The sequence below is a fragment of the Monodelphis domestica genome, chromosome 1 (genome assembly GCF_027887165.1).
Source record: "Monodelphis domestica isolate mMonDom1 chromosome 1, mMonDom1.pri, whole genome shotgun sequence".
Taxonomy (NCBI): Eukaryota; Metazoa; Chordata; class Mammalia; order Didelphimorphia; family Didelphidae; genus Monodelphis; species Monodelphis domestica.
In genome coordinates, this window is record NC_077227.1 from 583,141,939 (window position 1) to 583,167,957 (window position 26,019).

The following is a 26,019-nucleotide window of genomic DNA, read 5'->3' on the forward strand; positions in this document are numbered from 1 at the left end:
ACGAATTCACTTTTGCTCTCCTCTACTGCCCCAAAATCAGCCTGGTTGCATTTCAATCTCTTTTATTTGGTGACATCATTTCCTGACCAACTTTCTCTAGTTAAAGATCATCACCTTTCTTGAAGTATCCCGTTTGCCCACCATCAAAACCACTGCTTCTGGCCTAGAAGCATCTCTGTATTGGTCTAAGGTTTGCAAAGTGCTTTTCTTGTAACAAGCCTGGGAGGCAGATAATGCAAGTATTGCATTCCCACTTTACAGGCAAAGAAAATGAGGGTTCAAGATATTGTAACCCAAGGTCATATAGTCAGGGCATTTCTCAGATGGGTCTATTGATTCTGTGAGACCAGTGTTCTTTCTGTTACATGGTAGTTGGCATGTATTCAGTGACTGTATTTTGCTGCCAATCAGGAAATCTTGTGGTTAAATTTTTAAAAAGTGGTTTATGTGTTGGACCTGAGCTCTTAAGTGCATAGAATCTTCAGCTTGGGAGGAACCTCAGAAGTTCCATAATCCAACCCTCACCTAAGTTATTATGGTTTAAATAGGGCATTTTTTTCTTTTATAGGACCTTTATGCTAATGTCTTCCTTCCTGAAAATTTTGTAGTTTTTGAGCCCTGATACTTCCTAGTTCTATGACCTTATCTAGTCATTCAAATTCTCTCAGCCTCAGTTTCCTCATTTATAAAATGGGGACATTTTTATTGCCTGCTTTTCAAGGCACCCAGGGAGGGCACTTTTTAAACCTTTAAGAAAATGTGATCTACTTTTGTTATTCTCTGCTTCCTTAAACTAAACTCTGGTAGTCCTGTGGTTTTATAAGAGAGAACTGGGGTATGCCTATTTTATTGATAATGGGGATAGTTCTGGTTTTCCTTACTGTATATCTATCAGTCTACTTTTCAAATCTATTGCCTGGTTGCCCAGAAGGGAAATGACATAGTGGGTCATCCTTGGTGATCTCAGTACCTCATGGCTTCCTTTCTTTATCTTCTTCAAGTCTCAGGATGGCTCAGAGTCCAGAGGCTAGAAAGTCTTTTCAGAAACGTGGAGATCAGTTGCTAAAGTTTTTGCTCACACTGCTCTTTATGCTTAGAATGCTTTTTCTTTCTCTCTCTTTCTTTCTTTTTCCCTTCCTTCCTTCCTTCCTTCCTTCCTTCCTTCCTTCCTTCCTTCCTTCCTTCCTCTTTCTTTCTTTCTTTCTTTCTTTCTTTCTTTCTTTCTTTCTTTCTTTCTTTCTTTCTTTCTTTCTTTCTTTCTTTCTTTCTTTCTTTCTTTCTTTCTTTCTTTCTTTCTTTCTTTCTTTCTTTCTTTCTTTCTTTCTTTCTCTTTCTTTCTTTCTTTCTTTCTTTCTCTCTCTCTCTCTCTCTCTCTCTCTCTCTCTCTCTTTCTTTCTTTCTTTCTTTCTTTCTTTCTTTCTTTCTTTCTTTCTTTCTTTCTTTCTTTCTTTCTTTCTTTCTTTCTTTCTTTCTTTCTTTCTTTCTTTCTTTCTTCCTTCCTTCCTTCCTCCCTTCCTCCCTTCCTCCCTTCCTCCCTTCCTTCTTTCTTTCTCTTTATTTCTTTTCCTAAAGAAGCATAAACTCTTAGACTATTAACTAGTTTTACAGCTGAGAAAAACTGAGGTCCTTAAAAGGGAAAGAACTTGCCCAAGGTCACACAGTTAATAAATGGCAGAACTGACTCAAGTCCAGTTTTCTCTTTCTTCTTTTGAACCTCATCTTGCATGCAAAGGCCATATCCTGCGTCAAACTACCCATGATTTCCCCTCATTAGTCTCCTGGGACCTCACAAAGCTCTTTGTTTTGTATCTTTTTTTTTAATGCACAGAACAGATAGTTTCTTTTTTTATACTTTTAAAAAATATTTGGCACTGATCATCAACAGGCACAAACATTTCAGTATTCAAAGGAGAAAATGGTATAAGAAACAACTTCTCAGCAGGTATTAATGGACATTAAAGTTTCCTATGTTATGGATGTTATGTTATGGATCTTATTTCCCTTTTAGACTAGACTAGCAGTTCTCAAACTTTTTGGTCTCAACCCCTTTAATTTTAAAAATTGAATACCCATCAGAGAACTTTTGTTTAAAATGGGTTTTATCTATTGTGCTTACTGTATAAAAATGAAAATATCTTAGTATTATTATTATGAAAATAGTTTTGATATCCCTAAAACCCTGAAAGGGTCTTAGGGACTGCCATTGGTCCCTGGATCACATTTTGAGAGCCACTGGACTAGATTGTAAGGTCCATGAGGGTAGGGTTAATTTCTTACCTAAATTTTGTATCTTCCTCAATGCCTAATATTTTGTATGTTCTTCAGTGTTCCATATGCTATAGTTAAATATTTTGCTGATTGATAATTATCCCAATGCCCTGAAATTCATCAAGGAACAACTCCTCTGAATCCTTCCCCTTTTAAGCAAGAAATAAAGCATTAAAACAGGCCAGAACCCAAGACTCAAGAAGAGGGCATTTCCAGCAATAGGAAGCAGCAAATCTCAAACCAGACAAAGTCTCCTCTGAAGGCTGCCTAGTTATAGGCTTTGTGGGAGCTCCTACACTTTCCAGGCCCTAGGGGTTTGTGCTACTGATGGAATATTTACTGAATTGAAAGCTGATAGACCCAAGAGTCTGGAAAAAGCTTTAACTTAGTGGTTGATTGTTTTTGTTTTGCTTTTTAACTGTGCAAAGGGAGTTGAGGTTGAGAAATAGAGACTTTTAGTGGCAAGACTAGTCCTCTGCCAGACTGTGACAGAGGTGAAATTTGTCTTTGGCAGGCTTCCTACTTTTCTTTTCAGCACCCTGGCACCCTATAATAAAAATAGCTCGTGTTTAAGTACTTTCCTCACAAGAGCCTTGTAAGGTAGGTAGTTCAAATATTATTGTCCCCATTCTACACGTGAATAAACTGAGGCTCAGAGAGAGATCATGAGAGTTCTCCAAGGTTACATAGCCCAGGATCCTGAAACCCAGGTTTCTAGCAATAGGGAGCAGCAAACCCCAACCTAGATAGAGCCTCCTCAGACAGATCATCAGATCTACAGGCTTTGGTAGTCTTGTTGAGCTGGAACTCCAAATTAGGTTGGTAGATTTTCTTGCTCCAAGTCCAGCATTCTTTTCATTAAGCCAATGGAATATTTGCTGAGATGTTATTGTAAGGACAGAAGTACAAAACTTCCCCCTTGTGAATATATGTGTATTCCTCACCCTACCACTTATTCTAGGTTGGATTCTTTTAAGCTATTCAGTCCTTTAAGAATTAGAAAAAGAAGAGTTAAGATGCTATATCTATAGGAATATAGATTATGAAAAAGTGCTCCTAAAAATTATGGAATCATGGTATGTTAGATTTGGAGGAGATTTTAGAGATTATCTAATCCAGTGGTATCAAACTCAAATAAAAAACAAACAAAAAAATCATCCATTAACCTTATCTCTGTTGTACTGTATATTTATTTATTCTTTGCTATTCAGTCATTTAGCTGTGTCTGACCTTGAGACCCCCTGGACACCAGGCTTTTCCATCCTCCATCACCTCTTGAAGTTTATCCATCTTCACATTTGTTGTTTTCTGTCATATTATTTATCTATCTTATCCTCTGCAGTCCCCTTTTATTTTTGCCTTCCATCTTTCCCAACATCAGGATCTTTTCCAATGAGTGCTGTTTTCTCATTATGTGACCCAAGTATTTAAGCTTCAGCTTCAGTATTTGACCTTCCAATTAATAGTCTGAACTAATTTCTTTAAACATTGACTGACTTAAGATACTTTAAAGTAATCAAAGGAAACAGTGGTGTTAGACATTACATTACTGGTAAGAAGGTAATAACTAAGGTGCTTAGGATATCTGTGATCCTTGAAGTACCCAAGATACCTACTTGAGATACTGATCATACTGAAGATACTTTGTCACTATTAGGGCAATCTATAGAAACATATATAGATAGAGAGCAGGGAGTAAATTCAATAGGAAGGGATTATATAAAAATCAAGGAATGAGGAAGAGGAATACACTGGGAAAAGAGAAAAGAAAATTGGGGTAAATGTTTGCACAAGAGGAGGTATGTAAGAATCAGTATAATAGAAGGGAAGATGAATTGGTGGTGGGCAATGCTTGAACCTTGCTTTCATCAGAATTGGCATAGAGTGGGAATAGCATCCATGTTCAGTTTGGTACAGAAACCATCTTTAAGGATTGGCTGATTTGATTTCCTAGCTGCCCAAGGGACTCTCAAAAGTCTTCTTCAGAACCACAATTTGAAAGCATCAATTTTGTCTGGTCAGTTTTCCTTTCTAAATCTAATTCTAACAGTCATGGAAAAAACTTACTACTGGAAAAAAATATAGATTTGATTATGTGGATTTTTGTCAGCAAGGTGGTGCCTCTGCTTTTAAGTATGCTATCCAGGTTTGCCATAGCTTTTCCTTCGAAGGAGCACTCACCTTCTTCAGTCATCTTTGAGGTCATGATAGCTGTTTATGATAAGAGTGATCTAGTTTGGTTAGGGAATAGGATGAGTAGAGGGGAGCTGTAGAAGAGAGGCTGAAAAATATTGAGTGGTTCTAGATTATTGAGGACTATTGAGGTCAGGCAAAGAAGATCAAAGTCTACTTGGTGAGTAAAATTTTTGAGCATAGAAGTGGTCCTAGCTATAATTTTATATGGAGCAGATCCCAAGGTTTGATTACAACCTTGCTAACTTTCTCCTTCCCACAAACATACCCCAAATTGTTTTAAATTTGATATTAAGTTAAAAAAATAAGTTTGAGGCTTTTGGGAGTTCAAAAAGAAGTCACAAAACTGAAGACTGGGATGTATGGAAGGGAGGTCAGTCCCATAGTTTTTGCTTTGATGACTGTAGGGGATTTTTTAGTACAAGTTTATATGAGCCTTAGGTTTCTGGTTTCTTCTAACACTAAACAGACAGGTACTTTTCTTAGTTCTTCCACTGGCTCCCAGTTTCTGTCTAACTAGAGGAGAGTTAGGAAGGATTCTTGCCACATACCCCCATCCCTTCCACCCCACAAGGAACTAGTGGAGGGTTTGAGAAAGGATAACAAGTTGAAGGGGCAGGGTGACAGATTTTTAAAAAACAATCTCTTCTAACTGTTCAGGGGCCAATGTGATAAACTACCAACTAGAATGAATCAAGAGTAGACAAATGTAGGGGTGCTCTTAGGTCTAGGCAACTCATCTCTACCATCCCAACCTCGGTTTGTATGTCTTTCAGGGGAATTCTTTTTATAATTCTTTTAATAACCAAAATATTTTTTAAAGCATTTTATATCATTTTTTTAAAAAATGTTTTTACGGATAGCTTTTGTTTTTACATACCTTAAATTTTCTCTTGAAGTTCTTTCCCCAGAGAGCCATTCCTTTATAACCAAGAAAATTCTATTTTAAAAAAGAAAAAAAAAGAGTAAGAAAAAAATTAGCAAATCTGTCATTCAATCTTATTCTACTGAACTGCTCTCTCCAAAATTGCTAATGATCTTAGCTGCCAAATCCTATGGCCTTTCCTCAGGCCTCATTCTACTTGATCTCTTGCAGTCTTGAATACTGTTGATTACTTTTTCTTCCTTGATACTCTCTTCTCTCTAGGTTTTTGAGATACCATTCTCTTCTGGCTCTCCTCTTACTCATCTTTTGTTTCCTCTGCTGGATCTTCCTCAAGGATTTATCTTGGGCCCTCTTATCTTCATACTACTTCACTTGGTGATCTCATCAGCTCCCATGGATTTAATTCCCATCTCTATGCTGATGAGGCTCAAACCTATCCTTTCTGCCCCAATATTTCTGCTGTTCTCCCATCTCACAACTCCATGTATCTTTCAGACATCTGAAACTGAATATCCAGCAGACTTTTTAAATTCAGTAAGGCCAAAACAGTACTCATTATCTAAATGTAAAAAGTCCCCTAAACCCTCCTACCATTGCCTGTTACTCTTGAGGGCAACGCCATCCTTCCCAGTCCCTCAGATTCCCAACTGAAGTTACTCAAGAACTTTGTTGCTAGTAGGGCAATCAATAGAAGCACATATAGACTGAGAGCAGGGACAAAGTTGAATATGATGGTTTGATAACCAACCAAACCAAACAAAAAGATTCTCAGTTTCAATTCAGGGGAGGAGAATTCAGTTTCTTCTGAGGAACAGCTACTTTTGCTCTGTTTGGCATTTAAAGTCCTTCATAAACTAGCCTCCTCTTACTTTTGCAGTCTTCATACCTTTGCCCAAAGACAGGTGATCTTCAATCCAGTGATAATGTCCTCCTGGCTGTTTCATGAACAAGACACTCCATCCCTTGCCTCCAGAAATTTTTTTCTGGCTGTCCCCCTGTGGCAAAAATGCTCTCTCCTTTGTTCTGACTTCTTTTAAGTCCCTACTAAAATTCCACCTGGTATAAGAAACCTTTCCCAACCCCTCTTAATTTCAATGTTTTCCCTCTGTTAATTACGTCCTGTTTATATCATATAGAGCTTGTTTTATATATATAAATTATATATGATATATTACATATATGTAAATATATATTGTTTGCATGTTGTCTCCCCCATTAGATTGTAGTCTACTTGAGTGCATGGACTGTCTTTTGCTTCTTTTTGACTCCTGGTACTTAGCATAGTAGGCACTTAATAAATGCTTATTGATTCATTGATAAAAATCAATCAATACACTAAAAAAAACCCTTCAGATGTAATGTTCCATACCCGTGAACCTCCCACCTCTGCAAAGGTGTCAGCAGGTGAATTTTTCTATCTCTTCTGCAGAGTCAAGCTTGTTTCTTGTAATTTTGCAACATTTTTTAAAATTGCCTATAACAGAATCTCGAAACCCCAAATATGCTCATTTATGAACCCTGCTGAGCAGCTTGTTATGGCTCCATGGTAAGGTCAAATACACACACACACACCCTCCCTCCACACACACACACACACACACACACACACACACACACATCCATTCTCTTTTTACAGGTCATCTATCCCTCCCCCAGCCCCTCCTCCACTCCCACATCTCTAGTGAGCTTTATGACTCAGACGCATCTAGGGATGCCCAAATTATTGAACAGCTTTTTTCTGAGTTGGGGAGGAATTGAGAACAGAATCCATGCCACCCCCTCCAATGGAGCCTAGTGAAGAAGAAGCCTGGATCTTTTTTGAAAGGAGAAACCCACTTTCTCTGACTGGATTTGAGAAGAAGGAAACCATCCTGTGAGGCTTACAGAGTGAATTCGTTGAAAGATGGAAGTTCAATGAGGCATTATGGGTACTCGGGGCCTTTTTTCCCAGAGGGCATTTGCCCAGCCTCCTGTGGGATGACGTTGTTTTTCAGACTTTATTCCGGGGTTTGGGGAACTAGAGAGGCCTTTGGCCTGTGGGTAATTCTGCCTTAATCACCTGGCATCATGGGAATGGGCCAGGCTGCTGGGGAGAGGTCGGCCTGCTCTGTCTCTCTCGCTCTCATCTCGGATGAGGAGGCGTCTAATGCCCCAAGAGTTAGGCTGTCAGAAACTGTCTAGTTCTGGCTTATTATTTTTTCCCTGCTTTCTTACTGCAAAGCAGCGACCTTTCTCTCAGATCTCTCTCTCTCTACCCCTCCTCCCCTCGACTTCCCCATCTCCTTATCTCTCTGGTTGGAAGACTCCCAGTTTCAATTCAGGGGAAGAGAATTCAGTTCCTCCTGAGGAGCAGCTGTTCCCTCCTTTTGCCCTGGACCTGCCTCCACCTCCTTCCCTTTCCTGAGCCCCAGGGAGACTCATTCACCAGCACCCCTTGTTCCAAACTGAGCTAGAGCGAATCTTCGAGAGGGAAGGGCCTGAGCCTCCCAGGGAGCTTCGGCAGGTGCTACAGGTATCCTTGGGCCTGGGGATCATGCCGCCCTCTTGCTGCTTCCTCCTGTGCCTCTCCCTCCTCCTTTCCTATGGACTGGGAGTCCACTGTCCGCCCCCCCTCCCCCCTCCCCCCCCACTGGTTCTGGCTTCTCTCCCCTCGCCTAGTCATCTGCTCTTCTGCCTCTGTTGCCAGGAGAAGTGGGACTTGGCCTTGGTCAGGGACTTTCCCAGAGGCGGCCTCCTCATGCCGCCGGCCAGCCGGAGCCCAGCCTCTGGGGGTGGCGGGCTCTTTGGGGAGAGATAATAATAGTTCCTATTTATAGATCCCTCCGAGGTCCCAGGCTCTGGATCTTGAGACCCCAGAGCCGGACTCCCTTGTTTTACAGAGACAGAGACCCAGAGGCGTTCCCCCCCACCCCCTTCCCAGCTTGGGAGGGGCCCCTTCCTTCTTGGGACTCCAGAGCTGGCCTTTATCCTCTTTGGACCGAGGTGGGCTGTGAGACAGAAGGACGCAGTCAAGATGGGCCTCTTGAATGGGCCCCTGGGTGGAGGAGGAGATGGGCTGCCTCTGGGAAGCACCTGCCATCCCGCTTTTCCCGTCTGCCCTACGGAGGTCGCCCCTTCCTGGAGGTCTGACCGATAGTGAGACTTTATTTTTTTTTTCTGACCAAAAACCCATGTGGGCTCCTGCCCTCTGGGAAGAAAGAGAAAGATTGATCTCCTTGGGTTCTGCTTGGGGATTCGGCTCTGAGGGGGGATCAGTCATTGAAGGACAAGGCTCCCTCTGACATTCATGGGATTGTGTTCAAAAGTAGAGCCGCTAGAGCACTGGACTTGGAGACCAAGAGATCCCAGTGCCAATTCCACTCGGACATTTCCTAACTTGATGACCCTAGTCTTAACACTGAATCTGCTTCAGCCTCAGTTTCCCTGTCTGTAAAATGGGGATCAGAATAGCACCTGCCTCACAGAGCCATTGGGGGGCTCAGGGAAGCTAGACTGGCATAGTGAATAGGAATACCTGGGTTCAAATCTGGCCTCAGACACTTCCTGTGTGACCCTGGGCAAGTCACTGAATCCCCACTGCCTACCTTTACCACTCTTCTGCTTTGGAACCAATACACAGTATTGTTTCTAAGATGGAAGGTGGGGGTTTCAAAACAAAAAAGTAGATAAAATGCAGATAATAATGGTACCTATCTCCCAGAGGTGTTGTGAGTATCAAATGAGATGATCCTAAAGCACTTAGCACAAGGCCTGGCACATTGCAGGCCTTATGTGTTATCTATTATTACTAACATATAAATAAATGTTAAATATTTTTATTAACAAAATAAATAAGTAGGTAATATTTAAATATTAATAAAATAATTTAATAAACAGATACGATTTAATATTAATAAACATTTCTATTATTATAAATAATCCTATATAATAGATTATATATCCAATAACATGCTAGGTAATATATTAATAATATAATACATATTAATATTTAAATTACATATTGAGGCATTTTGCCAACTTTAAAGTGATTTATATCAGCTATTATTATTCAGCAAATGTTTAATGTGAATAAAGCTCTAAACCTTCAAGAGAGGCAATGTGATGTAGAAGAATGAATGCAGGATGGGGAATCCGATGGACCCGCCTTTGAGACTTACCAGCTTTTGACAAGATACTCAGCCTCTGAGCTTGGGTTTCCTCATCAGTAAAATGGGAATAATTATGGCACACATTTGTGGTAAAGATCCAGTGAGATAATCTAAGAGATGACCTTTTAAAGCTCTGCGAATGCTGGCTGCCCTCCCTGCCAGGTCCTGGGGCACTTACAAAGGTCATTCCCAGGCTCTCACTTCTTGACCTTACAGAGGAATTAGGACGATAAAGGGAGTGAGTCCACCCAGGGCAGTAATTCCAAGTAGAACCTGCTTTGTTTATGGGAGCCTGGCATGTAATCATGGCTTAATGAAGGCTTAAGGATTGATAGATGGACGAGGGGTGAGCACCTGGTGCCAGGAATGCTTATCCTGGAGAGACTTTCTTTCTCACCAAGGGAGGGTGTCAAGAAAGGCTTCTTGGGCAATTTATTTATATTTAGAATTAGGAATCTTGGATTTAAATCACCCCTCTATTTCTTATTAACATGTCACCATGACATTCTCAGTAAAACCAAGGTCCTGTGTTCAAGGATTCCTAGGATTCTTTCTAGCTCTAAATTCTGCAATGAAACACTCCTGTCTTAGACACAAAAGGGGGAAGGGGATAGCTTTTCCCCTTCTCCATCTGAAGTCCCTTGAGGAAAATCCTCAGTAGTGAATTTTGTAGAATCAGTTCTCCAACCTTTCTTCCTTTCTCCCTGAGGAAAGCTGTGTTTCTTTTATAAGAGGGGTCCTGAGCCTCTGCCTTGGAGTGCCTTAGAGAAAGAAGGAGGAGGGGGGGAAATGTTAATAAACTCAGTTTTGGATATGTTGAGTGTGAGAGTTTGGGACTAGGGGAACATCTAAATTGTGTTGTCCTGATGTCAGGTGAAATATGGTCAGAAACTCCAGAAAGAAGTTGGAACTTAAAATATAGATTTTACAGTTGTTTGTGTAGAGGAATGTTGTGGGAGGAAATGAGATAAAAAAAGGAAGAGAGTACAAAAGAAAAGGCAAAAATTTTAGGGATGCCCAAGTTAAGGGGGCAGCTGAGTGACTGGACCTAGAATCAGGAAGACTTATTTTCCTGAGTTTAAATCCAGCCTCAGACACTTACTAGCTATATAACTCTAAGCAAATCACTTCTCCCTGCTTGCCTCAGTTTCTTCATATGTAAAATGAGTTGGAGAAGGAAATGGCAAATCACTCCAGTCATTTTACAAAGAAAATCCCAAATGGGGTCATAAATTGGACACAACTAAAAAAACAAGTTAAGGTGACAAGAAAGAAGAACTGGTAAAGGAAATAGAGGAAGGGGTCACCATTGTCCAGGAGAAGCAAGGGAGTATAGTATAATAGAAGCCAGGGTATATAAGAGAGACTTTGATGGCACTTCAAATTCAACATGTCCCAAGCTAAGCTCATTATCTTCTCTCTCCAATTTATACCTACCTTTGATTTCACTCTTTCAGTCAGGGGTACCACCATTCCCCACCCTGCCAGCATCCCATATTTAAAACCTTGGTGTTTTCACTTCTTGTATTCAATTAGTCACTAACTTTTATCAATGCTACCTCCAAAAAATATCCAGGTACCCTGTGTTGCAACCCATCTGGGCTACATGCCATTCCTCATATACACACCCCACACATTCCTGCCTCTGTTGGCATACTTTTGCTCCTGCTTTTCCCAGTGGGAGATGGCATTAGAATGGAGATTTGAGGGATGCAATAAAATTCAACAGAGATTCCATCTCCACCCCAAACTACCTCCACTCTATTTTGAATTCCTACCTATTTAAAAAATCCCTACTCAAATGCCATTTACTATAGGAAGCTTTCCCCAGCTCTCTTTATCCCATACATTTCCATCAATAGTGAACTTCCTTAGGATCAAATGAGATAATAGCCATAGAGCACTTGGCATAGTATTTGGCTTTTAATAAATACTTATTTCCTCCTCCTTAGACTTCAAATAGTTCTTTGTTTTATAATTCTAATATATTCACAGTTCAATTTGGTGTATTATTATTAAAACCTTTATTTGTTGTTTTTTAATTAATATTAAGTATTGATTAAGGCAGAAAGGCAGAAAGGTGGAAGGGATGGGCAGTTGGGGGCTAAGTGATTTGCTCAGACACTATGAAGTATCTGAGGTCATATTTGAACCCAGAACCTTCCATTTCCAGGCCTGGCACTCTATCCACTGAGCTGCTTAGCTTCCTCAGTTTGGTATATTATTGTTTATTTATGTTTATAGTCCCTAGTAGACTCTGATCTCAAGGAGGGTATGGGATGGGTCTTACTGAAATTTTACATCTCCTCTAGTGCTTAGCACAGTGATGAATGAATAGTAGAGGCTTGATAAATATTTATTGAATCAAGGATGAAGTGACCTGGGCACCCTGTGTTCAGGACAGACAATAACTCCTATATTAAACCTTTTCTTAATTCTGGGTTATAAGTGTTTATCTCTCCCTTCTCCCCTCTCCCCTGTTACTTTTTTTTAAAACCCTTTACCTTCCTTCTTGGAGTCAATACTGTGTATTGGCTCCAAGGCAGAAGAGTGGTAAGGGCTAGGCAATGGGGGTCAAGTGACTTGCCCAGGGTCACACAGCTAGGAAGTGTCTGAGTCCAGATTTGAACCCTCAATTCACTGAGCCACCCAGCTGCCCCCCCCCCTTTTAAATAAATAGATGCTTTCTGTTTATTCATGGATAAAGGGTAGTGTTGCCCACTGAAAGCTCCTTGAGGATAGAGACTATTCTGGGTTTTGTCTTTGTATCCCCAGTGCCTAGGACAAGGTCTTGTCTATAGTAGATACTTAATAAATTCTTGTTGAGGGGCAGTTCAGATACTCCTAGCTGTGTGACTCTGGGCAAGTCATTTAAGCCCAATTGCCTCCTCCTTACCACACCAATACCTAGTATTGATTTTTCGACAGAAGGTAAGGGTTTAAAAAGTGTTAATAAATGCTTGTCGAATTGAAATTAAAGGCCATTGGATTTAGCAATAAGGTCTTTATTATCTTCAGACAAGCAATTTTAGTAGAGTGGTAGAATTGGAAATCAAATTGTGAGGATATAAGGAGTCAATAAATGATATCGAAACCATGACATTGGCTTCTTCTGACACAGGTAGTCCAGGCACCTGGGTACAACAGAAGGAGGACCACCCTTGGCTCAGATGTAGTTGCCAAGGATGGCTCCATCCCTCTTGAAAATGGGATGGGTGGCCCCCATCCTTGCTGGTTATCATTATACTAGCCCCTCTCTGCATTCTGAGGGTTTCTTCAGAGGGACACCATGGGGAAATTGGTCAAGGGTTTCTGTAGGATTCAGCTAGCTTAAGAATCCAACTCTACCAGTATCTGGTGGTCTGGTCCTTCATTCCTCCTTAAAAAAACAAACAAACCAAAAAAAAAAACAACTTACCTTCTGGCTTAGAATTAATAGTAAGTATCAGTCCCAAGACAGAAGAACAGTAAGGGCTAGGCAATAGGGGTAAAGTAACTTGCCCAGGTTCACGCAGCTAGGAAGCACCTGAGGCCAGCTTTGAACCCAAGATCTCATCTCTAGACCTGGCACTCTATCCACAGAGTCACCTAACTGCTCTGTTTCATTCCTTATGTTGTAATTACATACACTCAGCTGAAGGGTGCTTGTCACTGGGCCAGACTAAGGGTGTCTTATCTTCTTTGTGCCCTGGAAAGAGAAGTTCCCATGGAGGAACTTCCATTGCTCTTTATGTGCTTTGGGAAGCTGGAGGTAATTGGGTGCTGATCTGGACTAATTGGACCACCACTGAGGTTTCTGAGCTATTCTCTTCTTAGATTTCTGTCTGAAATACACTATTGTGAAGCACCTTGTCACTCATCAATAGAAAAAATAAAATGGAGTTGGAGAGGGCGATCTTTCTGTAGAGAAGTCGAGGAAGTGGAAGTATCACCTGTATATCGGGTATTCTGTTCTTTTAAAGAAAGCATGAGTGAAGGGAAGGCAAGAATGGGGACCAGCATTTTATTGTGAGTATTTTGGTTTTGATTTGTAGGATAGAGGATATCTGAGCTTTGTTTTTGGCAAAAGAGAAAGAGCTGTAGGATAGAAAGAAACTGAAGATTCATGAGAGAAAGAGATTCCCAAAGGAACCTTGCTGGAGTCAGTGGGATGGGTCAGGAAGGAGTACAATCAAAGCCTAGGTGGAAGGATACTATTGGAGCTTGACAAGGAAGTGGGTATCTCTCCTACTGAGATAGGAAAGGGAGGAAGGGGTAAAGACACTGTAGTGTTCAGGTAGTAAGGAGGAGAATTCAATGCACATCTCAGCCTCAGAAAAGAGATGAGATAATCTGAGAGAGTGGTGGGGTAAATTGGAGACGAAGAGACAGGAAGAGGTTTGGAAAGTACCTGGACAGTGTGATAAGCCAATGAATTAAATAATTGACTGATAAGTAGGAGTAAAGGTTTAGCTACAATGAAATTGCTTGAATTTGTAATGGGTTAAGTCAGTAGGGTTTGGTGATATTTTGCAGCATTGATGAAATCAGAAAAATCAGAGGTTTGAGGTACCCAGAGTTGATAGAGGAAGCTGGGGAAACATCAAAGGGAAACATAAAATGATTCTATTATTATGACTAGTGAATTGTTGAAGTGGCTAGATGGGGAAACCAGAATGTGGCAATGGATTGGGAAAATAAGGAGTTAAAGCACCAGAGCTCATCATGAGGATGAAAAAAAGTAGGTTCAGTAGGAGTGAAGGAATGGGAGAGGTGAAAGGCTGCTATGTTATGATTGGAGAGTAGAATTTCAGAGTTTAGCCTCATGGGATCATAGATTTAGAGCAGGAAGGGACCTCAGAGGTCATTTAATTCAAGCACCCTCATTTTACAGAGGAGGAAACCAAGTCCTAGATTGGAATCTAGACCCTTTGATTGCAAATCCAGAACTCTTTTATTTGTTTCACTTTGAGAAGGTATAGTTATGGGGCACAGTGACTTCTAAGGTCTATGGCCATGCAGAAATAGACCAGACATAGTTAAAAGACATGGAAGAACTACAAGGTCAGACTGGCAGAAGAATGGCCAAATGATTTTTAAAGTATTTGCATATGGTGACAGAGGATAAGGTGTAATAGAAGACTGAACTATATGCCAAAAGCTTTAAAGAATCTTGGGAGAATTACTTGGAGGTCACTAACTGATAGCATCAAGAAGAGAGAGATTGAAGGAGACAGAGAAAAGGAAGAGACAGAGATAGAGAGAGGGAAGATATAGAGACAAAGATAAGGGAGAGAGCTATATAGAGAGGGAGGAGGCAGAGACAGGAAGACAGAGACAGAGAGAGAGAGAGTGATTGATACGGAGAAAGAGAAGAGACAGAGAAAGAAAGCTACACACAGAGATAGATGGAGAGACAGAGACAGAGAAAGACCGAGAAAGCTATATAGTCTTATTTTATGAATTTTGAAGGAAGAGAGTTTTGATGAAAGATAAGCGGCAGTGAGGGAGCAAAAGGCATGCTGATGCCCTGTAACTTAGAGGATATAGATGGGATGACCTATACTGAGGAGAATTTTAAGGAATGTTATATTATCAGGGCAAAATCAGCTTTCATTTAATGTTCAAGAACATTGGAAAAGTTAGAAGATTTAGCAAAATTTGTTCATATAAAGAAAAAAGAAAATATAATGGCACTTTATATGGTGGCAAAAAAATTAAAAACAAAGTAGGTTTCTGTGAGTTTTGGGAAATGTATGAAAAAACTGAGATATGTGAATGACATAAACATTGCTTCATAAGAAATGATGATCATAGGGTCATAAATTGAGAGCTGGAAGCGACTTACAGGCCATCTAGACCATCTTTCTTATTTTACAGATGAGAAAATCGAGGCTTAGGAAAGTGTAGTGACTAAAGGCCACTTAGGGAGTAAACTTTAGAGGTAAAATTTTAATCCAAATCCTCTGATTTCAGAGCCAGTGTTCTTCCTACTGTGCCATCTGAGGAATTCAGAGAAATAAGGAAAGATTTCTATGAACTGATGGAATACAAAGTAAGCAGTACTAGGAGAACAATATACACAGGGACGAGAATCATGTAAAGGCAAAGAATATCAAAGCAAAAACCATAAGGAGGCATATTGTAGTGACCAATCTTGGCCCTGGAAGACAGTTGCTGAAATACACTTTTTGTCTTTTCTTGGAGAGTTTAAGGATTGTGGGTATGAAGCATTGTGTCCACTCATATATAGTCAGTGTCATTTGATTGGCTTTCCTTAACTGGTATTCTTTATTGCATGGGAAATCTCACTTTTATGGGGAGGGCTCCCTGGAAAGAATTATGAGGTAAAACAAGAAGCATCAATAAAGCTTTTTTTTTTTTTTTAAATGGGGTTTCCAAAGGGCCTTCACTATTGAGGAGTCTGTTAGAAGAGCTGGCAGGGGAAGTGGGACTAGAGGAAGTGGAGGACTGAGGTGGCCTGGAAGGAGGTGATAAGGAAATGTAGTTTGTATTTCAGGCAGTAAAATTGAGTGAGAGAATGGGGAAGCTGAAGGTTCCAACCTTCTGGTTCCAACCTCCTCGTTTTTCAGGTGAGGAAACCGAGGTCAAGAGGTTAAGAGACTTACCTGTAGTCACACAGGAAGGGAGGTAGTGTGATAGGGAAGCAGTAATAGTCCTCAAGCTCCAGGTAGAATGTTTGTAAAGTGGAATGTTGGAACAGCCAAATGATCCTCACAAACTTGACTCTGGTGTATCTTAGGGCTTGAACAAATCAGTTCTTCTGGCAAGATGAGAAGAAGAAGGCTTGGAGTCCTGCCCCTTCCACATCTTACTCCAAGAGGATGATGATGTGGCTCCCCTTTTGACTAATTCAGAATATGATTACTCTGACTCTGGGTCTAGAATGGTGTATTTGGTAACACATTTATAGTCTTTAGAGCTAGAAGAGACCTTTACTCAATCAACAGATAATTATTAAATACCTACTACATGCCAGGAAATGGGCTAGGCAGTAGGAATGCAAGGAAAAAGAACTGAAAAATCCCTCCTCACAGTGCATTTAAATTCTAATGTAAAATATGTATAAGTACATATTACATATATCAGAAAAATAAAATTTATAAATATATTTTAATATTAAATTAAATTATTTTAATATTTCATAATAATATATTAATAAAGTAGTTCAATAAAAGGGGATGGCTAGTGCAAAGTTAGGAGATGGAGTAGCAATTGTAAGGAAAAGAGAGGAGGCCTGTTTGATTGCATTGCAGAATTCATGAGGGGAAACAATTTACAACAAGCCTTGAAAGATGATCCGACCTCTTCATTTTGCATGTGAGGAAACTGAGGCCACGAGGTTAATTGACTTGTCCACAGTCACACAGACAATAAATGTTGGAGAGAGATTTTGAATTTAGATCTGATTCACGCTTGGGTCCAATACTCCTTCCACTAATCCCAAGCCTACTGTAAAATGTTGTTCTAAGGAGAGAAAAACATGGTTGTCCTCCTGACTTCTTGTGGAAATAAAGAGGAGAGGCCCATGCTGTCCCAGTTTACAAGAATGTAGTATAGTGTAGTAGGGCATACACAGTATAGTGTAAGTTAGTATAGAATAGTAATTATTTGGTCTAGACCTTGGATGGAGACTTTCTCATGATTGCTCTCCTGTTCAGTTAAAAGCAGCTCCTTGGGTGGAGATAAGTAGTAAAGATGTGTTGGTGGGAAAAAGAACTCAGAAATGTATGCTTGCCCTGTGCTCCCGAGGATTTGATCTTGCAGGACTCTCTTCTTTTCTTCTTGGTGAGGCCAGGACCCTTCTCAACCACCCTGGTGTAGGTCTGCCCAAGTTTGGGATCCTCCAGGGTGGAGGTAGGCCTTCAGGGCCCGGCGGGCTGAAGGACTTGATGCCTTGGAAAGGAAAGCTAGTGATTACCATAGTTATACTTCTCTGTGGATAGGAACCAAGCCCTCAAGAGATTCCTAAAGAATTTCCTAATGAGGTTAACTTTTGTCTTGCAGGGTGATGTGAGCAGGGCACAGGAATGCCTTATGTGGATCGGCAGAATCGAATTTGTGGGTTCTTGGACATTGAGGACAATGAGACCAGTGGCAAGTTCCTGCGGAGATACTTTATCCTGGACACCCAGGCTAACTGCCTCCTTTGGTACATGGACAATCCTCAGGTAAGATGAGATGTGAGCATATGACGAGCCTTATTGGCTTAGTCTGGTTGGTCCACACTCAGTGTGTAGGGCAAAAACCTTGACTCATTCCTCCCCTCCTCTGTATATTAAAGAATTATAGAATTGCCTAGCTTGGTGACCCTGGTCACTTAACTCCAGTTGCCTAGCCCTTACCACTCTTCTGCTTTGGAACTGATACCTCGTAGTGATTCTAAGCCATAAGATAAAGTAAAAAAAAAAGAACTATAGAGTTGGAAGAGATGTGAGTGGTGAATCTACCCCTTACCCAAAGGTGGAACCCAGTGTATACTATACAAGCGGTCATTTACCCTCCTCTTGAAAACTTCCAATGTCAGGGCACTCATTACCTCCTGAGGCAGCTAATTGACTTTTGGACAGCTTTAATATTAGGAAAGTTTCCCCTCATGGCAAGCCAAAGTCTGTCAGTCTTCTCTATGACCTCTCTCCTTTGGTTCTAATTCTGCCCTTCTGGGACCAAGCTAGATAAGTCTTATCCCCTTTTCCTATGACAGCTCTCAAAGGAGCTGCCATGACTGCCCAAGTTTTCTCCAGGCTAAGCCATTCCTTTAACCATCCTTTATATGGCATGGCTGAATCCCCAGCTATCCTGTTTGCCTTCCTCTCCAACTCGCTAATTTCCCCAAGTCTGAACTGTAGAAAAGCCAGCCATCTGTTGGGATGGTGAGGGAGACTGGTGGGATGGGCAGGGCTCACCCAGGTTGGTTGGAGCCTCTGGGTTTCATGGGCTCCAGGGAGGGCAGTTTTTGCAGCTTCTGACAAGCTGGTTGCCAAAACTAGGATTCAACAAAATGACAACCCCAAAGGAATGTACCAAGGGAAAAAGGGGAGAGGATGGTCAGATGGTGGTGCCCCTCCATAGGCAGGCCAAGTACAGAATCAGCACTGTCAGGAGATTGTAAGTAAGGAAATGGAAGCTGTGTGGAACATACGGAAGGACAGGAAGGACATCAGCATTTATCCAGCTCCTACTGTGTGTCAGGCATTGTACTAAGTGTTTTACAAATGTTATATCATCTCTGGGAGGGTAGATGCAATTGTTATCCCCATTTTACAGCGGAGAAAACTGAGGCAAGCAAAGGTAAAGCGTCTTGCTTGGTCACACAGTGAGTAAAGTATCTGAGGCTGGATTTGAATTTAGATCTTCTAATCTCCAGGTCCAACACTTTATTTGTCGCTATTACTTGTTACATTAGGCAAGTTAGTTCCCTAATCTGTGTGTTAGTTTTCATCTTTTAAAAATTATTATATTTATTACTTATATATTATACTATTTACTATTATATTACTTTTTTTGTTAACAAGCATTTTTTTCTTCCTCCCACCTCTCACCGACCCTAGAGGGAAAAAAGGAAAAACAAAACCTATGTAACACATATGAATGGCAAAACAAAACAAGTTCCTGTATTGGCTACATCCAAAATGTGTGCCTCATTTGGCTTATTTACTCTATCATTTCTCTTTCTGGAGGTGGGTAGCCTTCTTCATCCTTGGCCCTCTGGACTCATGGTTGCATCATAGTTTTTAAAATTGGTGCCATGTAGGCTTCTATGAATGAATGCAGAGCAAAATGAGTAGAATTAGGAGAACAATTTATACAATTAAAATAATATTTTAGAGGAAAAACATCTCTGAAAGACTTTAAAATGCTAATCAATGTGATGTTAAACTATGAGTCCAGAGGACTGAAGTCAGAACAGAAGGGTGATGAATTTAAAATATAGCCAGATACATACATTTTTGGAAAGATTGATTTTTATTTTGCTGGATTATTCATGTTTATTATGAGAAATTTGTTTTGCTGGATTATTCATGCTTATTATGAGGGTTTAATTTTTCTTTAGGTTCAGTGGGTTGGCCAAGGGAAGGAGCTAGAGATAATGAAAGGAATAGATTATAAATGCACATAAAAATCAGTCAGTAACAGTTATGTGTCTACTATGTGCCAGTCATTGCGTAAGTACTGGGGATACAAAGAAAAAAATCAGTTCTTATTATCAAAGAATTCTCCATCTGATGAAAGAGACAACATGCAATTAGCCATATACAAACTATGTATAGACAGAATCAACTGGAGATAATAAACAAAGGGGAGAATTAGAATTAAATTGACAGGGATCAGAAAGACACCCTGTGAATGGTGGGATTTTAGTTGGGACTTGAAGGGATCCATGGAAGCCAGGGGGGCAGAGATGAGGAAGAAGAGCATTCCTCCCAGTATGAAGGACAGTCAAAGAAAATGCCCAAAGTCAGGAGATATGAAGAGTGTTGTTTGAAGAGCAAGGAGACCAGTGTTACTGGACTGCAAATTAATTTTTTAAAGAAGAAAATGTAAATGATATAAAAATGAAACAGAATGAGGAAATGAAGGCAATATTTTAATTGAATAAATTTTTTTAAAGAAAAAAAAAGAGATTAGACCTGGATTTTGATTCTAGAAACTAGTAGGGAAAAGACGTGAGCACAGATAACCAGTCAGGTAGGAAGACTGAGAAAGATTAGAATACCAGTGAAGCTGTGGAAAGCCCTGCCTTTGGGCAGGTGGATAGAGCTTGGCCCTAGTTGATTCTTAGGCTGTTAAAAACTAATGGCTCTCCAGCTTCAGAATCGGATGTTCTGGGGGCAGCTGGGTATCTCAGTGGATTGAGAGATAGGAGGTCCTAGGTTCAAATCTGAATTCAGACACTTCCTAGCTGTGTGACCCTGGATAAGTCACTTAATCTTCTTTGTCTAGCCCTTACTACTCCTCTGCCTTGGAACCAATAATAGGTAGTATTGATTCTAAGGTGGAAGGCAAGGGTTAAAAAAAAAAAGAATCGAATGTTCTCTAGACTCCAGACTCCCAGGACTGATGATTTTCTTCATGTGAAGTAGTTTAGTCGATGTCAATCATCTGCCAAAGTTGGGCATCAGGTTATTGGGCCAGATATAGGCTTCAGGGCAGGGCTAGTTTTCACGTAGTTTTTGTTGATGTGGTTCTGGCCCAGTAGCCTCACCTGCTCTTCCAGTCTGGGGCCTCTCCCAGCAGAGACAGTGACCTGGTTCCAACTGAGCTGGACAAATGTTGGTCTTGAGCGCCATAGAGTGCCAGGTCTGGATGGGGCCTGCAATGCCAGCTAGCCCAACCCCCAGACTTTTCAGAGGCAGAGACTCAAGACCCACAGGAATTTACTTTCCCAAGGTCATCCGGCCCTCAAAAATGAGGTTCTTTCCTTTGGAGGGAAGTGATTGTGTCTGAAATGGATGACTCAAAAAAAAAAAGGATGTCTCCGGCATCATCCTTGCCTTGAGAAAAAGTTGCCCCAACGCAGTTAGGCTCAGAAGAATCTCTGGGTCCTTCCACCTATTCCTGCACGATGGGAGAGGGAGGCAGGCCAGGAGGGGACAGTGCCTTTGACTAGGGGTCACAGCTGCGTTGGGGGGTCCTGGGATCTGGCTGTGGTTCAGAAACTTGCAGAAGAAGGAAGCCAGAGTGTTGAGTGATACTTTACATATTATGTGCAGCCATGGGAAAAAGACATGTGTGAGTCACTGCTGATGACCCTCTGGGGCCTGACATCTCTATACTTAGCCTTTGTATTTAAGATTTGATAACTGATTAAAGGAGTTCTCAGATGCCTTCTCAAGGGCTGGGCTCTCTGCACAAGGCTTGAACTTTAGAGCAAAGTCTGTTGGAATTGCCCCCATTTTCCCTACATTCTGCAGACTCCTTCAGTTTTCCTTCAGAATAAAACTTGAATGAATGCACAGGAGAAATCCTTGCATGCCTTCAAAATTCACCCCTCCTCAGGGAGTCAGTTGCCATCTCCAGTCTCTCCGCCCCCCACGTATATAAACTCCCTAGGCCGGTGGTGTGGCAGATAAAGTGCTGGAAGACTCAAGTTCAAACGTAGCCCTACATATTTCCTAGCTGTGTGATCCTGAGCAAATCACTTGTTCTTCCCTTGGTTCCTCCACCATAAAATGAAGATAATAAATGCATCCATCTAGGGGCAGCTGGGTGGCTCAGTGGATTGAGAGCCAGGACTAGAGATGGGAGGTCCCAGGTTCACATCTGGCCTCAGACCCTTCCCAGCTGGGTGACCCTGGGCAAGTCACTTGACCCCCATTGCCTAGCCCTTACCACTCTTCTGCCTTGGAGCCAATACACAGTAGTGATTCTAAGACAGAAGATAAGGGTTTAAAAAAAATAAAAAATCTATTCCAAGGTTGTCCTGAGAATTGAATGAGATAGTATTTGTAGACTGTGTTTTGCACAGGGCCTGGCACACAGCAAATGTGTAATAAATGCCTGTTTTCTTCCTTCCATCCTTCTCCTTATCTACACCTTTGGCTTGGCCCCACCCTGCTTAACCACTTATATAGAGGTAATGGTTGGTGATTCAACAGATGCTGTGGTTTATGGCCTGTGGCCTAGAGAAGCAGAGGTGCCTCTGGTGTTTTCCTGTGGAACATGAGACAGCAGCTAGGAACATGTCATGGTGTGCTGCGATAAAGGGGGGAGGGAGTTCTCATGCCTGCTGTGTGGAGCAAGACCTTAGTTCAGGCTTCCTGCCACTTGGACCTGAGAAGGAACATTTTGAAGCCATCTTCGCTAAAAGCCAAAGCCAGGTTTTATTCTTGTTCATTTATTTCCTTTAACAAAATGAATGGATGTGCTCCCGTTACCAGCACTCCTATCTGCACTACCTTAGTTGGATGGGTTTAGGAGAGCCTTCTTATCCATCTTATCCAAGGAGATGCTTAGTGTCATTTACATCCCTCCCCCCCCCCCTTTTTCTCTTTTCCCTATGATCTCTCAGACTGTAGGGTCAGAGATTTTAAGCTGGAAGAGACCTCAGGGGCCATCTTGTCCAACCCCCTTATTTTAAAGAGGAGGAAACAGACCTAATACATTGAAATAAATGCTAAAGTTCAAAGAGTAGTAAACATGAGAGGTAGGATTTTAACTCCAGTCAGGAGCATCTTTTATCTTAGTTATTCTTTTTGGTGTGTCATTCATTCAACAAGATTTGTTCATTTATAAGACAAAGCTGACTCTTCTTTAAAGCAGTGGTCTCCAACTTTCTTCTTTGATCTCCCACTTTTATTAGTAAGATTTTTTTAGCATGCACTCCCCCTGTATGTTTCTTTTTTAAATTCCATTTTATTTTCAGTTCCCAATTCTGTCCTTCCTACTCTCCCCTCCCCACCCATCAAAAAATAAGAAAAACAAAACCTGTTACAAACCTGCATTTGCTATTTTTAGTAATACTCCCCCTCTTGTCTCCCCACCATTGGGAAATTAGCTTAATCAGGCATGAATCTGAAGTTTAATTGGAAGATACCCTAGAAATATTCTAGTCCAACTTATACCTGAGTGGGATGACCCTCTACTCTGTCTCTGAAAAGTGGCAATCTGGCCTGTGCTAAAAAAGACTCCCAGGGATGGTATTTTACCTCCAGAGTTAGTTCATTCAACTTTTTTCACTCCATTACAAATGGCAATGCTGCAAAAATATTTGTCTCATTCTGGATTCTGAGCCCTTCACCTCTCTATCAGAAGGTGAATTTTTCATTATTAGTTTTCTGGAATTCTCATTTAACATTATGTGATGAGTTCAGCACTAACATATTCCATCATATTTATATTACTATAATTTGTTTGTCTATTACCCAAATTATGAGCATCTTCTTAGATTCTCCTTCTTTGAGATCTCAAAAAGAGTTAGAAATATTTTTGCATATCTCCAGAGTTTTACTTAGTATTTCTCTTGAACTCCCATCTCTATAATTTTCCATGCCCTCTTCTCCCTTTTCCCTCCTATTTCCCTGGTTAGTGAAATGTATTTCTGTACCCAGGTCTCTCTGTGTGTTTGTGTGTGTGTGTGTGTGTGTGTGTGTATTGTTTCTCCTTCTCTCTCTCTTTCTTTCTTCCTCCTTCCCTCCCTCCTTCCTTCCTTCTCTCCCTTCCTTGCTTCCTTCCTTGCTTCCTTCCTTGCTTCCTTCCTTGCTTCCTTCCTTCCTTCCTTCCTTCCTTCCTTCCTTCCTTCCTTCCTTCCTTCCTTCCTTCCTTCCTTCCTTCCTTCCTTCCTTCCTTCCTTCCTTCCTTCCTTCCTTCCTTCCTTCTTTCCTTCTTCCCTCCCTCCCACCCTCCCTCCTTCCTTCCCTCTCTCCCTCCTTCCCCTTCCTTGCTTCCTTGCTTCCTTGCTTCCTTGCTTCCTTGCTTCCTTGCTTCCTTGCTTCCTTGCTTCCTTGCTTCCTTGCTTCCTTCCTTGCTTCCTTCCTTGCTTCCTTCCTTGCTTCCTTCTTTCCTTCCTTCCTTCCTTCCTTCCTTCCTTCCTTCCTTCCTTCCTTCCTTCCTTCCTTCCTTCCTATCAATACTAAACATTGTTTTCAAACCAGAAGAGTATAAGAGCTAAGCAATTGGTGTTAAATGATTTGCCTAGGGTCACAGAACCAGAAAATGTCTGAGGCCAGATTTAAACCCAGGGACTCCTGTCTCCAGTCCTGGATTTCTATCCACTGAGCCACCTAGCTGTCCTTTTTCATTCTTTTCTTAAGATCATCAATACATAACAGAACCACTCCCAGGCCTTGTCCAACTGGAATCTCTCTATGAACACTGATGAAGATAGAGTTCAGAGGAGACATATATCATCTCCTCAAATTTGAATGTAAACATTTTATCCTTGTTTAGCATTTTGTCATTGTTCATTCATGATTATCTTTTTATGCTTTCTTTTCATTCCTGTTTTTGAACTTCAAAGTTTCTATTTCAACTTTGATCTTTTTATCAGGAGTGCTAGGAAGTTCTTTATTTAATCAAGAATCCATTTTTTTTTCACCTATGGATCTTAACTTTTTTGTGTAAATTACTTTGGCTATAAGCTCATATCCTTTGCTTTCTCTACAATAATATTCAATGTTCTCTGCTCCTTTATAATGGTAGTTGCTAAATTGTGTGTGATCTTGGCTGTGGCTACTCATTACTCTTTCTTTCTGACTGCTTACAGTACTTTTTCTTTGACATGGAAATTCTGGATTTTGGCTGTGATTTTCCTGGGAGTTTTCATTTTGGGGTTTCTTTCAGGAAATGACTAGTGAATTCTTTCTCTTTACAGTTTGTCCTCTGGTTTGATATTTGGGCAGCTTAGGCTGTCTAAGTTCTTTTTTTTTTTAGCTCATGGTGTTCATACAGTGCAATGATTCTTTTTATATTCAATATTTTACTTTTTCCTCAATTACATGAAAAAAAGTTTAACATTTAAAAAAAACTGAGCTCCAAATCCCCTCCCTCCCTTCTATTTAAACCCCACCCCCACTTTGGTGGGAGATTTTACATATGTAGTACAAGGATTCTTAAGGTTTTTTTTTGCCTCAGTCTATTTCCCAGGTCAGTTGTTTTTGCTGTGAGATACCTTACATTTTCTTCTATTTTTCTAGTCTTCTGATTTTGTTTTAATGTTTGTTGTTGTTGTTGCCTCCACCTCATTGGTTTCTATTTCTTCATTTGAATTTTTAGCAAGTTTGTTGTTTAGATAGGGCATATTGTGCAAGGCTGTTAATTCCTTTTCCAATTCTTTCTGTCTTAGCTCTCATTTTTTTTAACCATTTTCCCCTCAAATGTTCTCATTCCATTTATAAAATTTTTTTGGTCTTTTTGAAAACTCCTGTTTCATTTCTTCCATAAATTCTAGCTGAGTTTGTGCCCCCACTGTGAGGCATTGCTTATAGATGTTTCGGAATCATTCTCTTCTGCATTTGTGACTTGAGCATCTCTGCCACCATAATGATTTATTGTGCTAGTTTCTGTCAGTATGGTAGGATCCCTTTGTTGCTAGCTCATTCTTCCAGCTTATATCTTGATTTCATACTTGATTTTAGGTCCAGGTTCTGTCACACTTCTGGATGGAAGGTCTAGAATGGTTTTGTTGTTGCTTTCTTGGAATGTCAAATGTCACATTATTCTGAGGTTTCATGGGCAAGATCAGAACCTATAAGCTCTAAGTGTTCCCAAAGTCTAATCCAGGACCAAACCTGATTGCTGCCCTCCCCAGTCTGAGCTCTGACAGTTCCTGACCTGAGTGTGCATGAGTTGATGCTACTGAAAAACTCGTTGGTCAGAATAGCAAAATTGTAGGCTTTCATTGAGTTTGTTTCCTGCCCTGGTTATTCCTCTGCAGGCTAGGCTAGATGCTTTTGGTTAGACCCTGCTTTGCCCCTGGGGACCTAACATCACCATAATTGCTGCTGTTTGCTTCTGAACTTTCTCTTTTCTCAATATGCAACCTAGGGCCTCTCTACTTGCAATGGTACTCTGCTGGGCAAGTGC

The 26,019-nt window shown here is 40.9% G+C and overlaps 1 protein-coding gene and 1 long non-coding RNA gene across 5 annotated transcripts in view; one reads left to right on the top strand and one right to left on the bottom strand.

Moving 5' to 3' along the window:
• Positions 1-7,506, bottom strand: part of LOC130456536 (uncharacterized) — a 13,339-nt gene extending 5,833 nt beyond the window's left edge. The window contains exons 1-3 of one of the 3 annotated variants that reach the window (XR_008915554.1): positions 7,232-7,506; positions 6,234-6,342; positions 5,342-5,401 (exon numbers count right to left, since the gene is read on the bottom strand). This is a non-coding gene — a long non-coding RNA (uncharacterized LOC130456536). Of the gene's footprint in view, positions 1-5,341; positions 5,402-6,233; positions 6,343-7,183 lie in introns of all 3 variants that reach the window. The other 2 variants (XR_008915553.1, XR_008915552.1) reach the window with 2 other exon arrangements.
• Positions 1-26,019, top strand: part of PLEKHA2 (pleckstrin homology domain containing A2) — a 118,374-nt gene that overhangs the window by 14,573 nt on the left and 77,782 nt on the right. Inside the window, exons 1-2 of one of the 2 annotated variants that reach the window (XM_007476369.2) lie at positions 7,721-7,859; positions 17,503-17,666. In XM_007476369.2, coding sequence (XP_007476431.2) covers positions 17,526-17,666 — 141 coding nt within the window. In that variant the 5' untranslated portion in view covers positions 7,721-7,859; positions 17,503-17,525. Of the gene's footprint in view, positions 1-7,720; positions 7,860-17,502; positions 17,667-26,019 lie in introns of those variants that run through there. The other variant, XM_007476368.3, reaches the window with a different exon arrangement.